Source organism: Giraffa tippelskirchi, chromosome 2, assembly GCF_054371585.1.
Source record: "Giraffa tippelskirchi isolate mGirTip1 chromosome 2, T2T-mGirTip1v1.2.pri, whole genome shotgun sequence".
Lineage (NCBI taxonomy): Eukaryota > Metazoa > Chordata > Mammalia > Artiodactyla > Giraffidae > Giraffa > Giraffa tippelskirchi.
Genome location: NC_137276.1, coordinates 179,957,995 through 179,975,501, shown reverse-complemented (window position 1 = coordinate 179,975,501; position 17,507 = coordinate 179,957,995). Strand labels below are relative to the sequence as shown.

Here is a 17,507-nt window from a genome sequence, read left to right as displayed (position 1 = left end):
AGGAATTTGGAGGACATTTTTGATGGCATCACCTGTCACGACTATCTTTGGAGGGGGGGGCTGTTGTGAAACAACCTCCAGCATACAGGTTGTGTTAGCTCTTACTACGAGACTGCAGACCAGTTCTGCAGAGTCTGAGAATTCACAGGGCTGTACAGAGCCAACACTTTCAGGGGCATCCATTTCAATGCCCCCACCTGATGTTTCAGGGTTGGAGATTTTTCCCAATCAGTTTGCTGACTTTAGCATTTTAGACCTGCCTTGGCTAAAATTTTAAGGCTCTGTAGCTCTGCAACTTTAGCTCTTAGAGCTTCTATTTGCTGTTCAGCTGTGTCCATTCATCTAACAGCGGGAGATGTGGGCCTCTGTAAATTACTAGATGAGTTTTGGCTCTCATATCTCATATTTAGTCTTCCAATGCTTGTTAATGGCCCTCAGTTTCTCATTATCCCATTGATGGACATTAATACAACTTACCAGTAAGCAGCCAACTCCACTAACTTTATAGGATCTTTGACACCTTTATTTTCCAAATGCCTGAATTATAGCACTTATGAGGGCATTCCCCTCTACCAGGACATTTTGCCAGACCTCCTCCAGTGATATCTTCAGCGACTGGACCACCATTGTGTGCCAGAGACTATCCATCCTCTGTATAGCACTCAGAATGCTGTCCTTTTGTGTTCACCAGCAGATCAGTGAGGTAGTTCCAGAATCTCATTACTTGTTTTCTTCTGACTGCTTCTGGCACAATATGTATTTGTTCATGTCTTTCAAGAAGCAGATGGCATGAAGGGACTGGGTGTGCAAGAGATTTGGTATACAAAACAACTAACTGCAAAGGAAAATAAGGGAGACAGAAGGATAGGAGAGCTGTAAGACCATGATGTAGGTCTGACCCATGTGAAGGAGAGGAAGGGAGTTTGGGTAGGAAGAGTGTTGAAATACAGGGCCATTCTAAGGATGTTTCAGCAAGGCTGATGAGGAGTCCTTGAGTTTAAGCCATAAGACTGCCCCAACTTTAGAATCCCTGCTACTCTTAGTGGCTGGGAGGAATAGATGGAAGTTATAGTGCAGGTGTGAACTTGATAGCAGCGGTGTTCAAGATGGGGCCAGTGACCTGCAGTACAGAGCTGAAAGGCACATTTGCATGATTGTCACACCATAGAGCTATACTCCCTTTACTAGAATCCTTTGAAGAAAGAAGAGAAATAGAGTACACTCAGGTTTTGGCACCCCTCTTCTGAGCACATCAACACTTTATTCTTTTCCCTGAAATTATAATTATGCTCAATGATGAGAAAAGAACATGGGCCAAATTACTTGGCTTAGAAATCTATTCAGGAAAAACATTGACATCTGCCAGTAGTAAGTGAGCTACAGCCAATGGAGAGAAGCTTTATGGAAAAATATTTTCCATCTTATGAACTGTTAAATGGTAAGTGCCTTGTTCCATCACTTTATTTCCATTTGAAGCTAATTAAAATTAAGCTTCTTGCCCTTTTCTGAACAGCACTATTATCAGTCTTATCAGAGAATTTCTGGGTCCACAACTCAGAAGTGGCAGTAACAACAGCTAAGGCAACTGCAACAGGGTTTTCCCATCTTGATCTTTTTCTCAAATGTGATAATTGGACAGACTCTTAGTCTGAGTTATTTATCAGAAATCTTTTAGCCATGTGAAAGGTAGTGACTACTTCAATCTTCTTCCCTCACGTAGGGCATTGCTGAGGTATCGCTGAACTCTTTTTTGTTCTTTTAGTTGATATATGTATATATATTTTTTCTTTCATTCTTAGCAAGATAATATCAAGTCTCTTCTCAAATGCAACAATTTCTGGACCTTTTCTGCTAAGGTGAGCATATTCTGCAAACAGATCTCTGTCATGATCAGTGTCCAAAAGTAAGATACTACTACCATTTTTTTTTTTTAATGAATGCTATTTATTTCAATAGTTCAACATAGAGTGTGGAGAGAGTAACGTATGAGAATAGACACTAAGAATAATGTCCTCTCCTTCTTTATCTGCCTGCTTTCTTTATGGTCTTGCTTTATGCCAAAATTAGGCAGAATGATTCAATGTAAGAATTATGATTTTATACCACTAATGCCTTCCCAAAAGGTGACTTTAAAAAATAATAAATGTTTACACAAAATTGCTTTTTCTTTCCCGCAGAGAATAAGAGAGAAATACAAAGTTAATAAAAGAATTCACATTCCCAACTTTGTTCTAAGCAGCACAAATTCCCAATTTACTAACCTTGCTATCACTACTCAAATTATGTTGTTGGCACCAGCTACATAAAGTGTCTCAAGGTAGCTGATCCATAGGAGCAGACTTGTCGGCCAGGGAAATATTCTGTTTAGAGCAACTTAATAGTTGGTATTCTCTTTGGGGCAACAGAAGCTAAGAAAGAATGAAATAAAATAGTCATAAATAGCATTTGCATAGACCTTCAATGAATGACATATATTATACATCTCTCATTAATTATATGAGATGTTAATATGTCTCATTTATTTTTATAATCCTGTGAGATAAATATCATCATCATTACTATTTAGGTAATGGATAATATCAACCATCTACTAACATAGCACATGTGGTCTCAAACCTAGGTGTTAGACTCCTTACTTCCTTAGTCTTTGTCAGTTATTAACACTTTACAAAACACACATGTGTATCATCTCTTTTGTTTTATAGGGCCCACCCACAGGTCAGATCATTGCATTACTAGTTGAGTTATATTAACAAAGTCTTAGAATTTAACACAGTTGATGATTATCTTCATTTCACAATACCCTCCACACTACATACAACCCACTTGCATTCTATTTGTTGTTGTTGTTCAGTTGCTAAGCTGTGTCCGACTGTTTCTGACCCCATGAACTGCTACACTCCAGTCTTCCCTGTCCTTTACTATCACCCTGAGTTTGCTCAAACTCATGTCCATTGAGTCAGTGATGCCATCCAACCACCTCATTCTCTGTGATCCCGTTTTCTTCTTGCCCTCAATCTTTCCAAGCATCAGGGTCTTTCCCAATGAGTTGACTCTTCGCATCAGCTGGCCAAAGTATCGGAGCTTCAGTTTCAGCATAGTACTTCCAATGAATCTTGAGGGTTGATTTCCTTTAGGATTGGCTGGTTTGATCTCCTTTCTGTCCTAGGGACTCTCAAGAGTCTTTCCCAGCACCAGCATTCCGTTACTGCCTTCTTTTACTCTACATAACTCCTTACACAATGCATTCTCCTTAAGGCCAGATATTTGCTTACAGAGGAACATATTTAAATACATTCTTATTGCAAGAAACATAGCTATCATTAACCACATTATGACACAACACCAAATATTTTTCTAGAGTTAATCCATAACTCTAGACCTACAATATACAACTTTTCTCATTACACAATGGCCCAGAAAATTCATCAAAATCCCAGCAGGGTTTTTGTTGCAAAAGGTGACATGCTGATTCTGAATTTATATGTAAAGGGTTCCTTAAATCAATAATAAGAAAATAATAATCCCTTCCCCCTAAAAGAGCAAAATTCTTTAACAGCTATTCCATCAAGAATCTATATGGAGGGTAAATTAACACCACAATTAAGATACTGCTGTACACTCAAGTGGGCTTCCCAAGTGGCGCTAGTGGCAAAGAACCTTCCTGCCAATGCAGGAGATGTAAGAGACCTGGGTTTGATCCCTGGGTTGGGAAGATCCCCTGGAGGAGAGCATGGCAACCCACTCCAGTATTCTTGCCTGGAGAATCCCATGGACTGAGGAACCCGGTAGGCTATGGCCCATAGGGTTGTAAAGAGTGGGACATGACTGAAGTGACTTAGCACACACACATACATTAAAATGGCTAAATAATTTAACTGTATGTAAATAAAACTGTATGTTTAATAAACCTAAGGCTAGAGAGATTAAATAAATTCCCAAAGCCACACAACTTTGAAATGGCTAATAAGTGCTTGGTAACTACAGATCACTTCAGTGTAGAAAAGGAAGATCGAGGCAAAACCTGGTAGATATTACAGCAATTACTCTTGGCTGAGTGACTATCACTTTCTTAACATAATTGTATTTTTGAAAAAAATATTCTTTTCAACCTAGCAAGGTGAGCTGTTAACTTCACTGAGCTTTAAGGATAGAAACTTAACTTATATCTAGCTGCCCTCAAAGCTTTAGCTCTTGTGGGTTTTTTTGTTGTTGTTGTTCATTTTTTAAATATTTTACTTGGCTGCACCGGGTCTTAGTTGTGACATGCAAACTTTTTTTGGAAGAGCTTTTTATTCAGAGAAGGTAATTTCAAAACCACAGTGAAATCTGAAGATGTCCTATAAAAAGTGACAGCTGTATGATAGTAGAAGCATATGAAAGCATTGGTTTGGCAATTATTACGAGTTCAAGTGGAAAGTGGCATGTGAACTCTCAGGTGAGGCATGTGGGTATCTAGTTCCCTGACCAGGGATCAAACCCTTCCCCCTGCATTGGGAGCTCAGTGTATCAATCACTAGACTACCAGGTAAGTCCCCCTTGTGTTTCTTAACAGTAAGATATAAGTGACTTTCATTCCAGTATAGATAAAAAAGATAATTTTAGTAGTTTTAAGAATCAGAATATATCAAAGAATGTTACCAATGAAGTAAGATTTAATCAGGGCTTTTGAGGAAGAGAAGGAAGTTTGTTTTCGTAAAAACTACATGAGTCCTGAGACAGAGAAAATCCCGCCCAGTCTGTTAGCCTCTTATATAACCCTCCTCAGTGTTATAAATTCCCCTCATGTCCTCCTCTTTGTCATCCATCATAAGAAAAAAGAGGACCTCCTCTCTCTATATATATATACACTGAGGTCTCAGTATACAAATCCTAGGAGTACAGACATGTGACAGACACCATTCCCTCTCTGATCACTAAACCCTTTTTCTTTGAGGTAAAATTTACAGTAAAATGCACAGATCTTAAGTGTACTATATGATAAATTTTGAAAAATGGTAGTCAACTCCCTAGTCAAGACAGAAAATACTTCCATCACCAAAGAAGTCTCTCTTTGCCCCTTCCAGGCAATGACCACTCCCACCCTATGCATTAGTTGAATAGAGAAGTGTCATCTTTCACTTTGGGTAGGTAAGACTGTAGATGATGAAAAGAGTTATGGAGGAAGAACATTGGGCGTCAACACAAGAGTTTTTCCTGTCCAAGAGGTAACTCACAGCAATTACTTTCCAAAAGAATATAGACAGGGCAGAGGTTTATTTTAAAATATAGATTTCTAAGTAAGTTGCAATCTGTCTCCTTTCCTAATTCACTTCAAACCTTTTCATTCATCATTCATTGAATAAACATTTATTGAGCACCGACTACATGTTCGGCAGTTCTAGGAGGTTGTTGTGATACCCACGTGCACAAACAAAATTGACAAATCTTTTTATACTATTGGGGAAGACAAACAAATTATAAATTAGAGGATATAAGTATTATGGAAAAGGGGGCATGGGGTATAAGTCACTTTAGGAAGGCCTTGGAAGTCATTACAAGGACTTTGGTTTTCCCTCTGAATCAACAGGATCCAAGAGAGGGTTTTGAGCATTGTCATGATCCAACATATTTCAGAAGGATCATTTCATATACACAATGGAGTATTTTACTTTTCAGTGTCTATAATCAATTTTATTTTAATATAATCTAAACACATATCATTTAGAAAATACCAAGAAAAATTTATGTACAAGAGTTGATGCTATCGCATTTGGACAAAGCTGGCAAGTTCCTGCTACAAGCATATCCCAGGAGATACCACCGAGGAAACCTAATATAATGGAGTAGATGTGGCATTTGGCCCACAATTTGATAGCTCTCAGGGTTAACCTGAAGTTGTCAATGTTTGATACTAGATGTAAAACATCTCGTAAATCCATTTCATTGATTTGCAATGAAATCAAAACCCTGCAATCATTATGACTTCTTATACATATCTAAATTTTTAAGCAGTCTGTCATGTTTTAAGTCCAAGTTTCCTAGAATAGTCTGTAGTGCTAATCTTGCAAACAAAATATCAATCTCTATCCCATCAAACAGTTTGATAATTGGTACAAATGCCTCTTCAACAGCTCTTAAATCTTTTACTTCTCCCTGTAATTTCACCTTATCATTGAATGAGGTGAAAAAGTCATTTCAGTCAACTTGTCTTGGTTCAACACACAATGCATCAATATCAGCATTTTTTGTATGTACTCCTAATCTGTAAGATCCAGATGTAAACATTTTCCCATCAGCATGTTCAATTACAGATTGTGGAAGATTCTTGGCTTTCACTGATTTGTCGTATCCAGTTTTTTACCAGGTTAATTTTCCCAAAATTAAAATCCTGCACTGAAGTTCCTCTTTCTCTCCACTAGTTTCTGTGTAAGAAGTTAGTCTCCTTGGGGGCTGCTAAGCAAAAGGGAGAAGTAATGCCATAGTGCTTCTGTGGCGGGTGTGTTTGCTGGGATCCCTGCTTTATAACTGGAAACAGCTTTGTCTCCTGCGCGGCACCGCCAAGTCATACTCCTCCCCCCTCGCCAGCAACCACAGCCAAACTCTGGGCAGGATCCACTGAGATGGGAAGGAGGGGCGTTGGCTGCCTCAGCCCTGGTCCAACCTCACTCCCGCTCCGTCCTAGAGTATTTTATTTTAAAATAAAACTTTTAATTTTAAAATTTTCTAGTTGCCTTTTTACTAGAGGCACTATAATGTATCATTCAATCCGGAACACTTAAAAAATTATATATAACTCACATATACATAAAATATAGACATCTTAAGTGCATAGGTTGTGAATATTTACATATGGATGGGTGCATCTAAGTAACTGACACCCAAAAGAAGGTAAGCTCACCTAATTACGCTGAGACAAGAGGCATAATCAGGACTGATTGCTTCCCTGTGAATAGATTCTTTGGGGCAAGAATATTGTCAGTGATACATTGTATCACATCAGGAAACACATTTCTGCTTGTCCAATGTATTTCCATCTTGTCCAATGTAGAAATTTACTTGAGGCATTTTCAAGCAAATTAATCCCATTCAGTGACTTAGTATTTTTAAAATGTCCCCATCTCCTTTATCCTCTGCTCCCTTAGGGCTGGGCATCTTTGGAGAGACAGTCACTTCTGCTTCTGTTTCCCATCAGTTCACAGGCTTTCTTTTTTCATGTAACCTTGTAAGCAGGCTGTGCACCCTGGAAGCAGGAAGCATGGAGAGAGTGGAGGGGCCCAGAGTTCAGCTGTCTCAAGTCACCATGGAGTTGATTGTAGTCACTTCTCTATCATTAATTATAATCATAGCTGTACCCTTTTACTGATATTATGATCTCACTGCAGACTTTTTGTTAATGCTTTATTCCTATAAAGCAAATGAAATGTTTTAGAATTGAGAGGAAATATCAAGTTGCATTCTTGAAAAGAACCAAGAAACCCACCCTGAAATCCCAATAAAATCTCCCTTAAACTTTAGGACCATGTGTGAAAAGTATGTGGCCATGTCATCAAGGAATGACAATATTCAAGTTATATTGTTCTCTAACATGTTCTTGTCCTGTGCAGCTCATGGGCAGGAGAGGACCCACAAGGAACTTAAACCATTTGCCCAAGAATGTTATTAAAAGGCTACCCAAAGTGACCTCCATTGTATTCAACTTGCTTGACAAAAGATTGTGGCAGGAAACAGGATAGCTAAAATGGGAAAAGGTGAGTGCACACTCACATACTTCCTCCTGTGGGACATGGTATTTGTGCCAGGGCTTGAAGGCTGGCACTTCTGGCTGTGGATGGGGAGAGTCTAGCTAGAGACTCTTCCCCCCACCACCTGAGGCTTCAATTTTCCAACTGCCCTAGACCTCTGGCGTTCAATCATGATGATACCAAACGTGGGCCCCCAGCAGGCCAACAGAGAACTTGGGATGAAGCCCAGAAGGTTTCCTGCACAACTGTGGGGTGAGGAGATGGACCCCTGGGAACCAAGTCTGGGCTGAACCAGCCCCTCTATTCAGAGGGATGGATCTCTTTCCATCCTCTTCCTCCATAGGCCCCTCTCCTAAGCTAAGCCCAGAAGTACACTTAGCCCTCTTCAACAGAAAACATGACAATTCCCTGAGCATCCTGTTACTCCATTTGTGCCTTTCAGAAAATACCTCCAATTGCAGCCTCTACTTCTTTCCTCCCCTTATTCAACCAACACCAAATCATCTACATTTTCTACTGCTTTCAATCTTGTCTAATCTATTATGTTATCTGTATCTTCTTCAGCTTCATTTGATATGACACTGCTGTTCCTTGAAGCTGTTTTCAGCCCCAATGCAGCCCTTATCCTTATTAGTGTTTAAGTGTAATTACCAAATAATTATCTAGTAGCCAGATTTCTTTTTTGGCACCTATAGAAGGTGCCAAGCCCTTTAAACATGAGAAACTGAATTATCCCACATGATTTTTCTAATAGACCTTGTATCCTACCCTCCTCAGCAGTGTAAGCCTCAGTTCATTTACTTGTTTAAAACCTTTCAGTGGCCCATCATCCAGGGATGGTCTGAAGCTTATTTTCCATAACATTCTGTCACTACTGGCAGTTTCTTTATCCTAAGTCCTTTCACTACCTTGGCATTGATCTCTATACTGAAAAATGATCTTACATCCTCCTTTACATCTAGATAATTCTTCCTTTAAATTAAGAAACTTCCTGTTTGATCACAGTCATCATGTGGTGATACAGTTGTTTACATAGCAGTTATCCCCATTATACTGTAGGCCACTTAAATGAAGGATTTTTTTGCTAGTCATTATTTCTGTGTAATACATATACCTGGGATATAGTAATTATACAGTGGTTACTGCCTCAAAGTTATGGGTCTCCAAGCAGATGCATTAAGCCTTGACATAAAAATATCCTTTTTCCTAGGAATATACTTTCCTAGTAAGAATTTTTGTGAAACTCTTTACTGACAACTTGTGCTTGAAATGCAGGGCTAATTAAGATAAATATGTATCTCCTTTCTCCCTCCAACTAAAAACCAGATGCCCACATTCAGTGTGTAGAAAAATACCAGGTAATTACCTGTGTACACACTCAGGGCACAGCATATTGTCCTCCAGGTGTGGGGGTGGAAAATCAGCAGAAGGTATCAGGAAGAGTGCCGACACCCTCCTTCGTTTTCCAGGCACCCAGGCCTGCCCAGCATGAAACTGTAGACGAACCCAGCCTTCTGTGTTAGCTGGGAGACTTCTCCCGTGGACCACACACCACCGGACCTCTGCGGAAGGAATAGAGAGGCAAGTATGAGCGCAGCAAGACCCAGTCCTAATGTTTGAGTCTGCACCATGGCCTTGGATCCAGCTGTCTTTCTCAAGTGCCAGCTCTCAGATACCAACACTGGAAACCTACTTATTCCACTCTGTTCCTCTTAGAAAATAATGTAAAAACAGCTCCTGTTAAATTTTTTAAAAAGAAACAAATAATACAGTTGGATGTGTAGAGGCAAGTGGGTAGATGACAGTGTGTTCCAGGGTGGGGGTGGGGTCAAACCTTACCTCTGCCCATCTGGGATTCTAACAAAAACATTACCAAGGGAAAAACAGTTGATGAATTCATGCAGCACACACAATTCAGGGGGAAAAAGCAAAAGCTAGCTCAAAATGGCAGCGTAGAATATTCCATCTTATATAACATCTTCCAACAAAGAACAGTGCATTTGTCAAGAAATGACAGGACAAAGGGAAGCAGTTTTAGGCTCCCACCGCTGGGAAGGTAAATATATGAGAGGAAACTAATGGATGAGGTATGTTTGCAGGTTACTCTGGATAAGTCTGTCTCCAGCAAAAGGAAAATAGATATCCTGCCTTTAGGCTAGAAAGGGAGAGCCTTTTCTGGGTTTGCTGCTTCTTGATTGCCTTCAGCTCAAGATTTTTATGGCAAAGAGCATCCATTCTGGTTTCCTTCAATAGAAACATTAAGCCAGATTAGGTCTGGGAAGGCCATCAGTTCAGGGGTCTCATATCTTTAAAAAAATTTTTTTTCTAATTTTTTAGCGACATCAATGGTTTAATGTAGAGGGACATCTTACACATCTGAAGCAAAGTCCTGGAATAACACCCCACTGTGTGCAAGAGACAGTGAGCAGGATATGGTCCCAGACTTTGCTCCTGAGGGGGAGGGGAGGTCACCAGGGGACAAGGGTCTCAACAGACATTGTAATGTGCTAACTAGTACATGGTCTTTCTTAATTTTATCTCCTTGATAAAAGAGCCTCTTGATGAAAGTGAAAGAGGAGAGTGAAAAAGTTGGCTTAAAGCTCAACATTCAGAAAACTAAGATCATGGCATCTGGTCCCATCACTTCATGGCAAACAGATGGAGAAACAGTGGGAACAGTGGCAGACTTTACTTTTGGGGCTCCAAAATCACTGCAGATGGTGACTGCAGCCATGAAATTAAAAGACGCTTACTCCTTGGAAGGAAAGTTATGACCAACCTAGATAGCATATTAAAAAGCAGAGACATTACTTTGCCAACAAAGGTCTGTCTAGTCAAGGCTATGGTTTTTCCAGTAGTCATGTATTGATATGAGAGTTGGACTATAAAGAAAGCTGAGTGCCAAAGAACTGATGCTTTTGAACTGTGGTATTGGAGAAGACTCTTGAGAGTCCCTTGGACTACAAGGAGATCCAAGCAGTCCATCCTAAGGGAAATTAGTCCTGAACACACTAATTTCCCTTAGGATGGACTGCTTGGATAATACTTTGGCCACCTGATGCTAAGAGCTGACTCATTTGAAAAAACCCTGGTGCTGGGAAAGATTGAAGGTGGGAGGAGAAGGGGCCGACAGAGAATGAAATGGTTGGATGGCATCACCGACTCAATAGGCATGAGTTTGAGTAAACTCTGGGAGTTGGTGATGGTCAGGGAGGCCTGGCGTGCTGCAGTCCATGGGGTCACAAAGAGTTGGACACGACTGAGAGACTGAACTGAACTGAACTGAATTTTACCTCCTGTAACTCTTACAAAAACATCATGAAGTAGGTATATTATTATTAACCTACTTTACCCAGAGCAACCTGGGAACTAGATTAAATAACTGTTAATGTCACTTACTTAACAGATGCTAGGAGATACAGGGCTTTAGCTCAGGCAGTTGATTATACAGCCTGCTTTTACTTTTGTAATTCTTTAAAGAAGGGGGAAAAATTAAGCCAGATTGCTGTCTTCTGATGAATTCATTAATTTAGAACAGTGTTTCTCAAAGTGTGGTCCCCAGATTATCAGTGCCTGGGAAATTGTTGGAAATGTGAATTCCCAGGCCCTACCAAGACCTGAATCAGAAAAAATCTGTGGCTGGGACTTAGGGATCACTGTGCCTTCAGGTGATATTGAAAATATCCTGAAGTTAGTCAGTGGTTAACATCAATTAAGCTTCTTTTCCCACCTGAACCAGAACTTGTTCTTAAAAATGAGCTTACTGGGACTTCCCTGGTGGCACCGTGGATAGGAACCTGCCTGCCAATGCAGGGGACAGGGGTTGTATCCTTGGTGCGGGAATATTTTACATGCGGTGGAGCAACTAAGCCTGTGTGCCCCAACTACTGAGTCAGAGTGCTGTAACTACTAAAGCTGGCTTGTCTAGAAGCCTGTGCTCCATGAGAGAAGGCTCTGCAATGAGAAGCGCACCCACTGCAACTAGAGAAAGCCCACGTTGAGCAATGGAGAACCAGTGCAACCGCAAAGAAATATATATATATATATATGTATGTATATTTTAATAATGAGCTCACCACACGTCTCTTGTGATCGTATTGACTCCGTCTTCACGGCCCTGGCTGTCATTCTGCTCCAGGCGGCAAACACAGCTTCTGAGTCGGGGGCAGAAGTGGATACAACTCCCTCAAGAGGCGGAGGAGCTCCCTTAAGGGCAGGTGGCCCCTCTGCAGGAGGAGCAGCCCCTTCAGAAGACGTTCTCTCAACAGAGTATTCCAGTGGTAGTTCCCCCTTTTCTATCTTTATCCTTTTTGATAGTGACAGGATCCTGGCCTCCTGTGCTGTGGCAGGAATGTTCTACAAAGAGGGTTTAAAAGATGAAAGACAATTCTTCTACTCACCTTTTGATGCTAAAATAAGTAATTAGGATGAGGACTAAACCTACTGAGCCACATTCCCTACAAATTACTCACTTTTTGATGTGGGTAAGCATATTCACAGAGTCGTTTATATCCATCTAGTTTCTAAGACAAGAGAAGAGGGAGTTAATAATCAGACCAAGGTTCATGATCTTCCTCCCAAGAGCCTCATTTCCATTCTGGACTCTCACCGGGCCTTTGGTGCTCAGTTTTAACTGCTGGCACCAAGCACGAATGACGTCCCTATGGACCAGGTTGACAGGCGGCAGGACAGAAGGTAGAGGGGGGATGGGGATCCTTGTTGGTGTCTTCAGAGGTTTCACACTGTCACAACATTGTGATGTGTCTCCTGGACCGCAAGCTGAAGGGCAGTGGGATAGAATGAGCAATAATTAACTTTAATGTAGACCTTTAAAATGTCAAAAGTACAATCACTTTTAGTTCTCAGTAGTCAAATCCCCACTGTACAATTCAATGACTCCCAAAAGACTACCTAACCTCCAAGGGTCTGTGTGTGCAGTCACGACTGACTCTTTGCAGCCCCATGGACTGTAGCTCGCCAGGGTCCTCTGTCCACGGGATTTCCCGGCAATAATACTGGAGTGGGTTGCCATTTCCTCCTCCAGGGGATCTTCCTGACCCAGGGATCAAACCCTCATCTCCTGCATTGGTAGGCAGATTCTTTACCACTGAGCCACCTGGAAAGCTGCAAACTCCAAGGGGCAGAACCTCAAATCTAAGACGATATTTCTGAATCCCTCAGTTTTCTTACTTCCTAAAACTCCCCACTACTCACAAACACTTGCTCTTTTGTGAGAGCAATAAGCCACAGACTCTGAAGAGGTTGACCTAGAGACTGCACTTAGAGGTTGACCTAGAGCGCACTTCCAATTCCCAAGGGAATAATAGAAGTTTTAGAACTGAGGTCATAAATACTCAGTGATACCTTGCCCTCTCACCACAAGACAAAATAAACCACTCAGCAATGCTACACAACTACTAGTACCCATAACTCTTGCAGCCCACCCCAGCCAGGGCAGTACTCCAGTTTTCTGATGCACCTCACATACTCTTACCATTCAAGAAAGATTCGAAGGACACACCTCCAGAACAGCCACAACTATAGTGACACCAAGTGTAGGTTGTTTACTTAATTATTCTAAGCAAATGACAACTGACTTCCACCTTGACCTTGACCCAGCTTAGCATAAAGTGAAGATTCAAGGGTGGGATTTCAAATTTATACCCATCTGTACTCAAATCACTACACCTTGAGCTCCTTATCTCCCAGCAGCAGAGCAGGAGAAACAATGCTCAGAACCAGGAGCTGAGACTTATACTAGGCTTCAAAGTGTAGGATTTACAGAATACAGGATGGAAATTTCTTTCCTACTTTTTCAGAAAAATCTCTCAATCTTCTCAGACCCAAGGAAACACGATTTGAGGAACTGTAGCTCTCTTACCTGTGCTATTTTTTGTATCTCTTTTTCTTTTGGTCCCCTGTGCTGAGTTTTTTGCTATCTCTGCTTCATCAGAAGTTCCCTGTCCCTCTTCAGCTTCTACTGATGTAAGTTTGCAACTCATATGTTCTTCAGATTTCTCTGTGGAGTCGTTCTGGGGACAGAGGAACCAGCCAGTCATTGTTTTGGGGTCCAACCCACTGCATCCACTGCCTGACTTCAAATACCTCACGTCCCAGGCACCAAGACAATCATTGAACTCTGTTGGCAATGTGGAATCCCTTCTGGACATCATCTTAATACTCAGATTTTTTTTATAAGAAAGGGAAGCTACGATGGGGAAAGGGAAGGCCGATTTGAAAGTAGGAGAAAAGGGGAATTCCATGGCTGTCCAGTGGTTAGGACTCTGTGCTTTCACTGCCAAGGGTCCAAGTTCAATCCCAGGTTGGGGAGTGGGGGAACTAAGATTCTGCAAGCCAATCAGCACAGCTCCCTCCTCCCAAAAAGAAAGAAAAGATAAAACAAAAGAAGAAACTAGCCTCTGCTTTGGAGAAAACCCTAAGATCTCTCACCATATCCATTCTCCCTCACCTGGAAGGTTTTTTTCCCCTATTCCCCTCCTTGACCTCTACCAGATAAGCCTCTCCAGTACTATTGCTCCAAGCTACTGTCACAAAACTCCTTTCCAACCTATTTACTTTGCCCGAAGGGATATCACTCAACTCTACACACACCACCATCCCTTATACTCATATCCTTAAACTTTAATCCTCTTTCAGAAGCTCACTTTAAGTGTTAAGTTCATCTAATAACCTTTACTTTATAGACCAATACAAATCAACTGATTCATTCCTACCACTTGATGTAGGTTTATATTTGCTTGTGTGATTTGATCCATACCTGTTACTCCATTTGATTATGAGGGTAGAATTCCTTTCCCTTTTGTTGTAAGAAATACTGGTTAATTCAAAAGAAACAAGAGAACAGTAGGGATAAAGCTGTTTGATACAAAGAAACTAACATCTGTTGAATCTATACCTTCCGTCAGGTATTGTTCCACAGGACAACACTCCTTTTCTTTCTTTCAATTTTCAGATGCAGAAGTTGAGGCTCAGAGGTTACATAACTAAGGGCACACAGGTAAGCATTTAAGATAGAAATTAAACCACAAATCATTTTTAAAAACCCCAGTTTTGTTCCCAAATCTAAATCCTGTCATCTCCAAGATGGAAGTAAGGGACAAATTAACATTTGTATGGCATTTTTACATCTCTATAGCAGGTTTACATTCCTACTCAAATCTCACATTTGCGTAGCCCTTACACAAATTACTAACTTTGGGGCTACACAAAAGGGTTTTTTTTTGGCCACACCAAGAGGCTAGTGGGCTCTTAGTTCCCCAACCAAGGATCAAACTGGGGCCCCAAGAAGGATGCTGAGTCTTAACCACTGGACTGACAGAAAATTACCCCCTTACAAAAGTCTTAATTAAAATCGGGAGGGCAAAAATGACCTGGTTCTGGGAAAGAGATCTGGAGAATGCTCAAGTTTCTGTGGCAGAGTAGCTCAATTTTTCTAGACAAGCCCCACAGCCTCTCCATTTTAACTGCTGTCTGCAGTGCTCCTCTGTATGTCTGGTTTCTGATTATTCCTTGGCCCTAATGACTCAGGGAAACAATGAATGCAGATCCAGCGACTTTGGTTTCGAACCTGTGTCTATAGAAGGGAAACTAAAGGATCTCATCCAATATACCAGGCAACGATCATATCCAGAGTTTCTTTTTTTAACAAGAGAAGGAAATTTTTAATTTAAGAATCAAGGCACCTTCTTTTCTCCTCAAAAAGAAGTGAGGGAATTCTAAGGGAACTCTCAGAATTCCAATTCTTAAGGCACCTTCTTTTCTCCTCAAAAGAGAGATTAAGTGTGCCTGACAATGATTCACAAAGACAGACAAAAGCAAACCGATTCAGATTGTACTTACCTCCTTGTTTGTGCTCTCCATGCTCAGAAAAGTCAAGATTGATAAAATGAAGACTCTCCTTACTTCTGAAATGGCTCCGACCCAAGATTGCTCTTCTAAAAGTCTCCTCCTCCTTCCACCACCCATAAGCACTTTCCTTTTTCTCCTCCCCCCGTCCCTCCCTATAGGACATGTGAAAGCTAAGCTTGCCTGCTTTCTTATTCATGAGTGACTATTGTATGAATGAATACATTTGAGGCCTTTTCCTGTGAGTTTTTTTAACATTATCATTGGGGGTGTGGTTCCAGAGACTTTGGGAAATTGAAAGCTCCTTCAGAAAAACTCCAAGGGAACACTTAGAATTCCAACTCTAAGAGGTGGACACGACTTAGCTACTAAACAACAGTATACATTTACTACTTAAGGTTTATACTTAAAGTGGGCTTCCCTGGTGGCTCAGATGGTAAAGAATCTGCCTGCAATGTGGGAGACCCGAGGTTCGATTACTGCGTTGGGAAGATCCCCTGGAGAAGGAAATGGCAATTCACTCCAGCATTCTTGCCTGGAGAATCCCATGGACAGAGGAGCCTGGTGGGCTATAGTCCTTGGGGTTGCAAAGAGTCAGACACAACTGAGTGAGTAACTCTGAAGTACTTGATTGAATCATCTTCATTTTCCCAGTGTAACTGAAGGTAATGTTTCTGAGTTCTAAAGTAAGAGATACCTAATCCTGGGTAAGATACAGTCTGTAATTTGTGTTAATAAATGGAGTGTGTGTTGAGATTATCATTTAGAAATTCTTAGGCCAATCACCATTTGGGGAAACACAATTCTGAAAGAATTCACCAACCATTAAAAAAAAAAAAATGAGACAGCTTATGTCTTACAATAAGGAGGATTAGAATAAGTTAAAATTTTTGAGCATAATTAAAAATAATACTATTGAGTTCTTGAATGAAGCAAAAAGCCAAATAACTTTTTCATATTAATATATATTATATACATAATTATATGTATATTATATGCATTATGTATATACATTATGTATATTATATTCATAATATATATAATATATACATATATACTACATATATATAATCCAAGCAAATAGACATTCAATCATGATGCTTGAAAAGGAGGAGCATTTGGCAGCCTGTGATAGGGGTTTAGACTTCATTAAGGAACTCAGGAAAGCAGATCTGAAGGACCAGGTGAGCTTACCTAGCTGAATAGAGGAAGGTGGGGAGGGACAAGTCCAACCCTGTTCGAGGGGGAAAGTGTAAACTGAGTCTGAACAGTGTGGCCTTTTCATCTGTAGGCTAAAAACAATAGAAAGCAAATGAAAAATTAAAGATGGTGGTGGGGATGAATGGAAGTGGCTGGACTCTGATGAGCATTATTTTAAAGATCTCTCTAGGACATCCCTGGTTGTACAGTGGATAAGAATCTGCCTATCAATACAAAGGACACACATTGAATCCCCTGTCCAGGAAGATTCCACATGCCACAGGGGAAGTAAGCCTGTGAAACACAACTATTCAGCCCCCACTCTAGAGGCTGTGCACTGCAACAAGAGAAGCCTGTGCACTGTGACTAGAGAGTAGCCCCTGCTCACTGCAGCTAGAGAAAGCCCACACAGCAACAAAGACGTGGTGCAGCCAAAAAGAATTTTTTAATTTAATTTAATTTAATTAAAAAAAATAAAAGAATGATCTCTCAACTGCAGTGAGGAGAGAGAAGTGGAGATGTGTTGAAAAGGAAGACCGATTAGAGAGACAAGAGTATTTCTGCCAGGTTCTCTTTTCTCTTTGTTTATGTATTTTCTCTTCCTCCCCAAATTTTGATTGAATAAAGTAAGCTGAGTTAATGAAGCCTATAGTTGTTTACCTGGAAGCAATGAGTCTTAAAAAGTCATTAATCTGCATATACAGAAGACAAAACAGG

General features: G+C 40.6%; 1 protein-coding gene and 1 pseudogene across 2 annotated transcripts; both read right to left on the bottom strand.

Moving 5' to 3' along the window:
• Positions 1-5,336: 5,336 nt before the first annotated feature.
• On the bottom strand, positions 5,337-15,605 carry DPPA4 (developmental pluripotency associated 4). Of its 2 annotated transcripts, XM_081542878.1 has the most exons (7): positions 15,585-15,605; positions 13,606-13,756; positions 12,334-12,503; positions 12,197-12,247; positions 11,801-12,080; positions 9,091-9,286; positions 7,356-7,386 (listed from the first exon to the last, which is right to left on the bottom strand). In XM_081542878.1, exons 1-7 carry the CDS (start codon positions 15,603-15,605, stop codon positions 7,356-7,358), a joined length of 900 nt encoding a protein of 299 aa, XP_081399004.1. The 2 variants fall into 2 exon arrangements, with proteins under 2 accessions (XP_081398993.1, XP_081399004.1); XM_081542867.1 differs by lacking the exon at positions 15,585-15,605 and having other exon boundaries at positions 5,337-7,386; positions 13,606-14,461.
• LOC145539626 (poly(A) polymerase alpha pseudogene) lies at positions 5,700-7,047 on the bottom strand (annotated as a pseudogene).
• Positions 15,606-17,507: the final 1,902 nt, after the last annotated feature.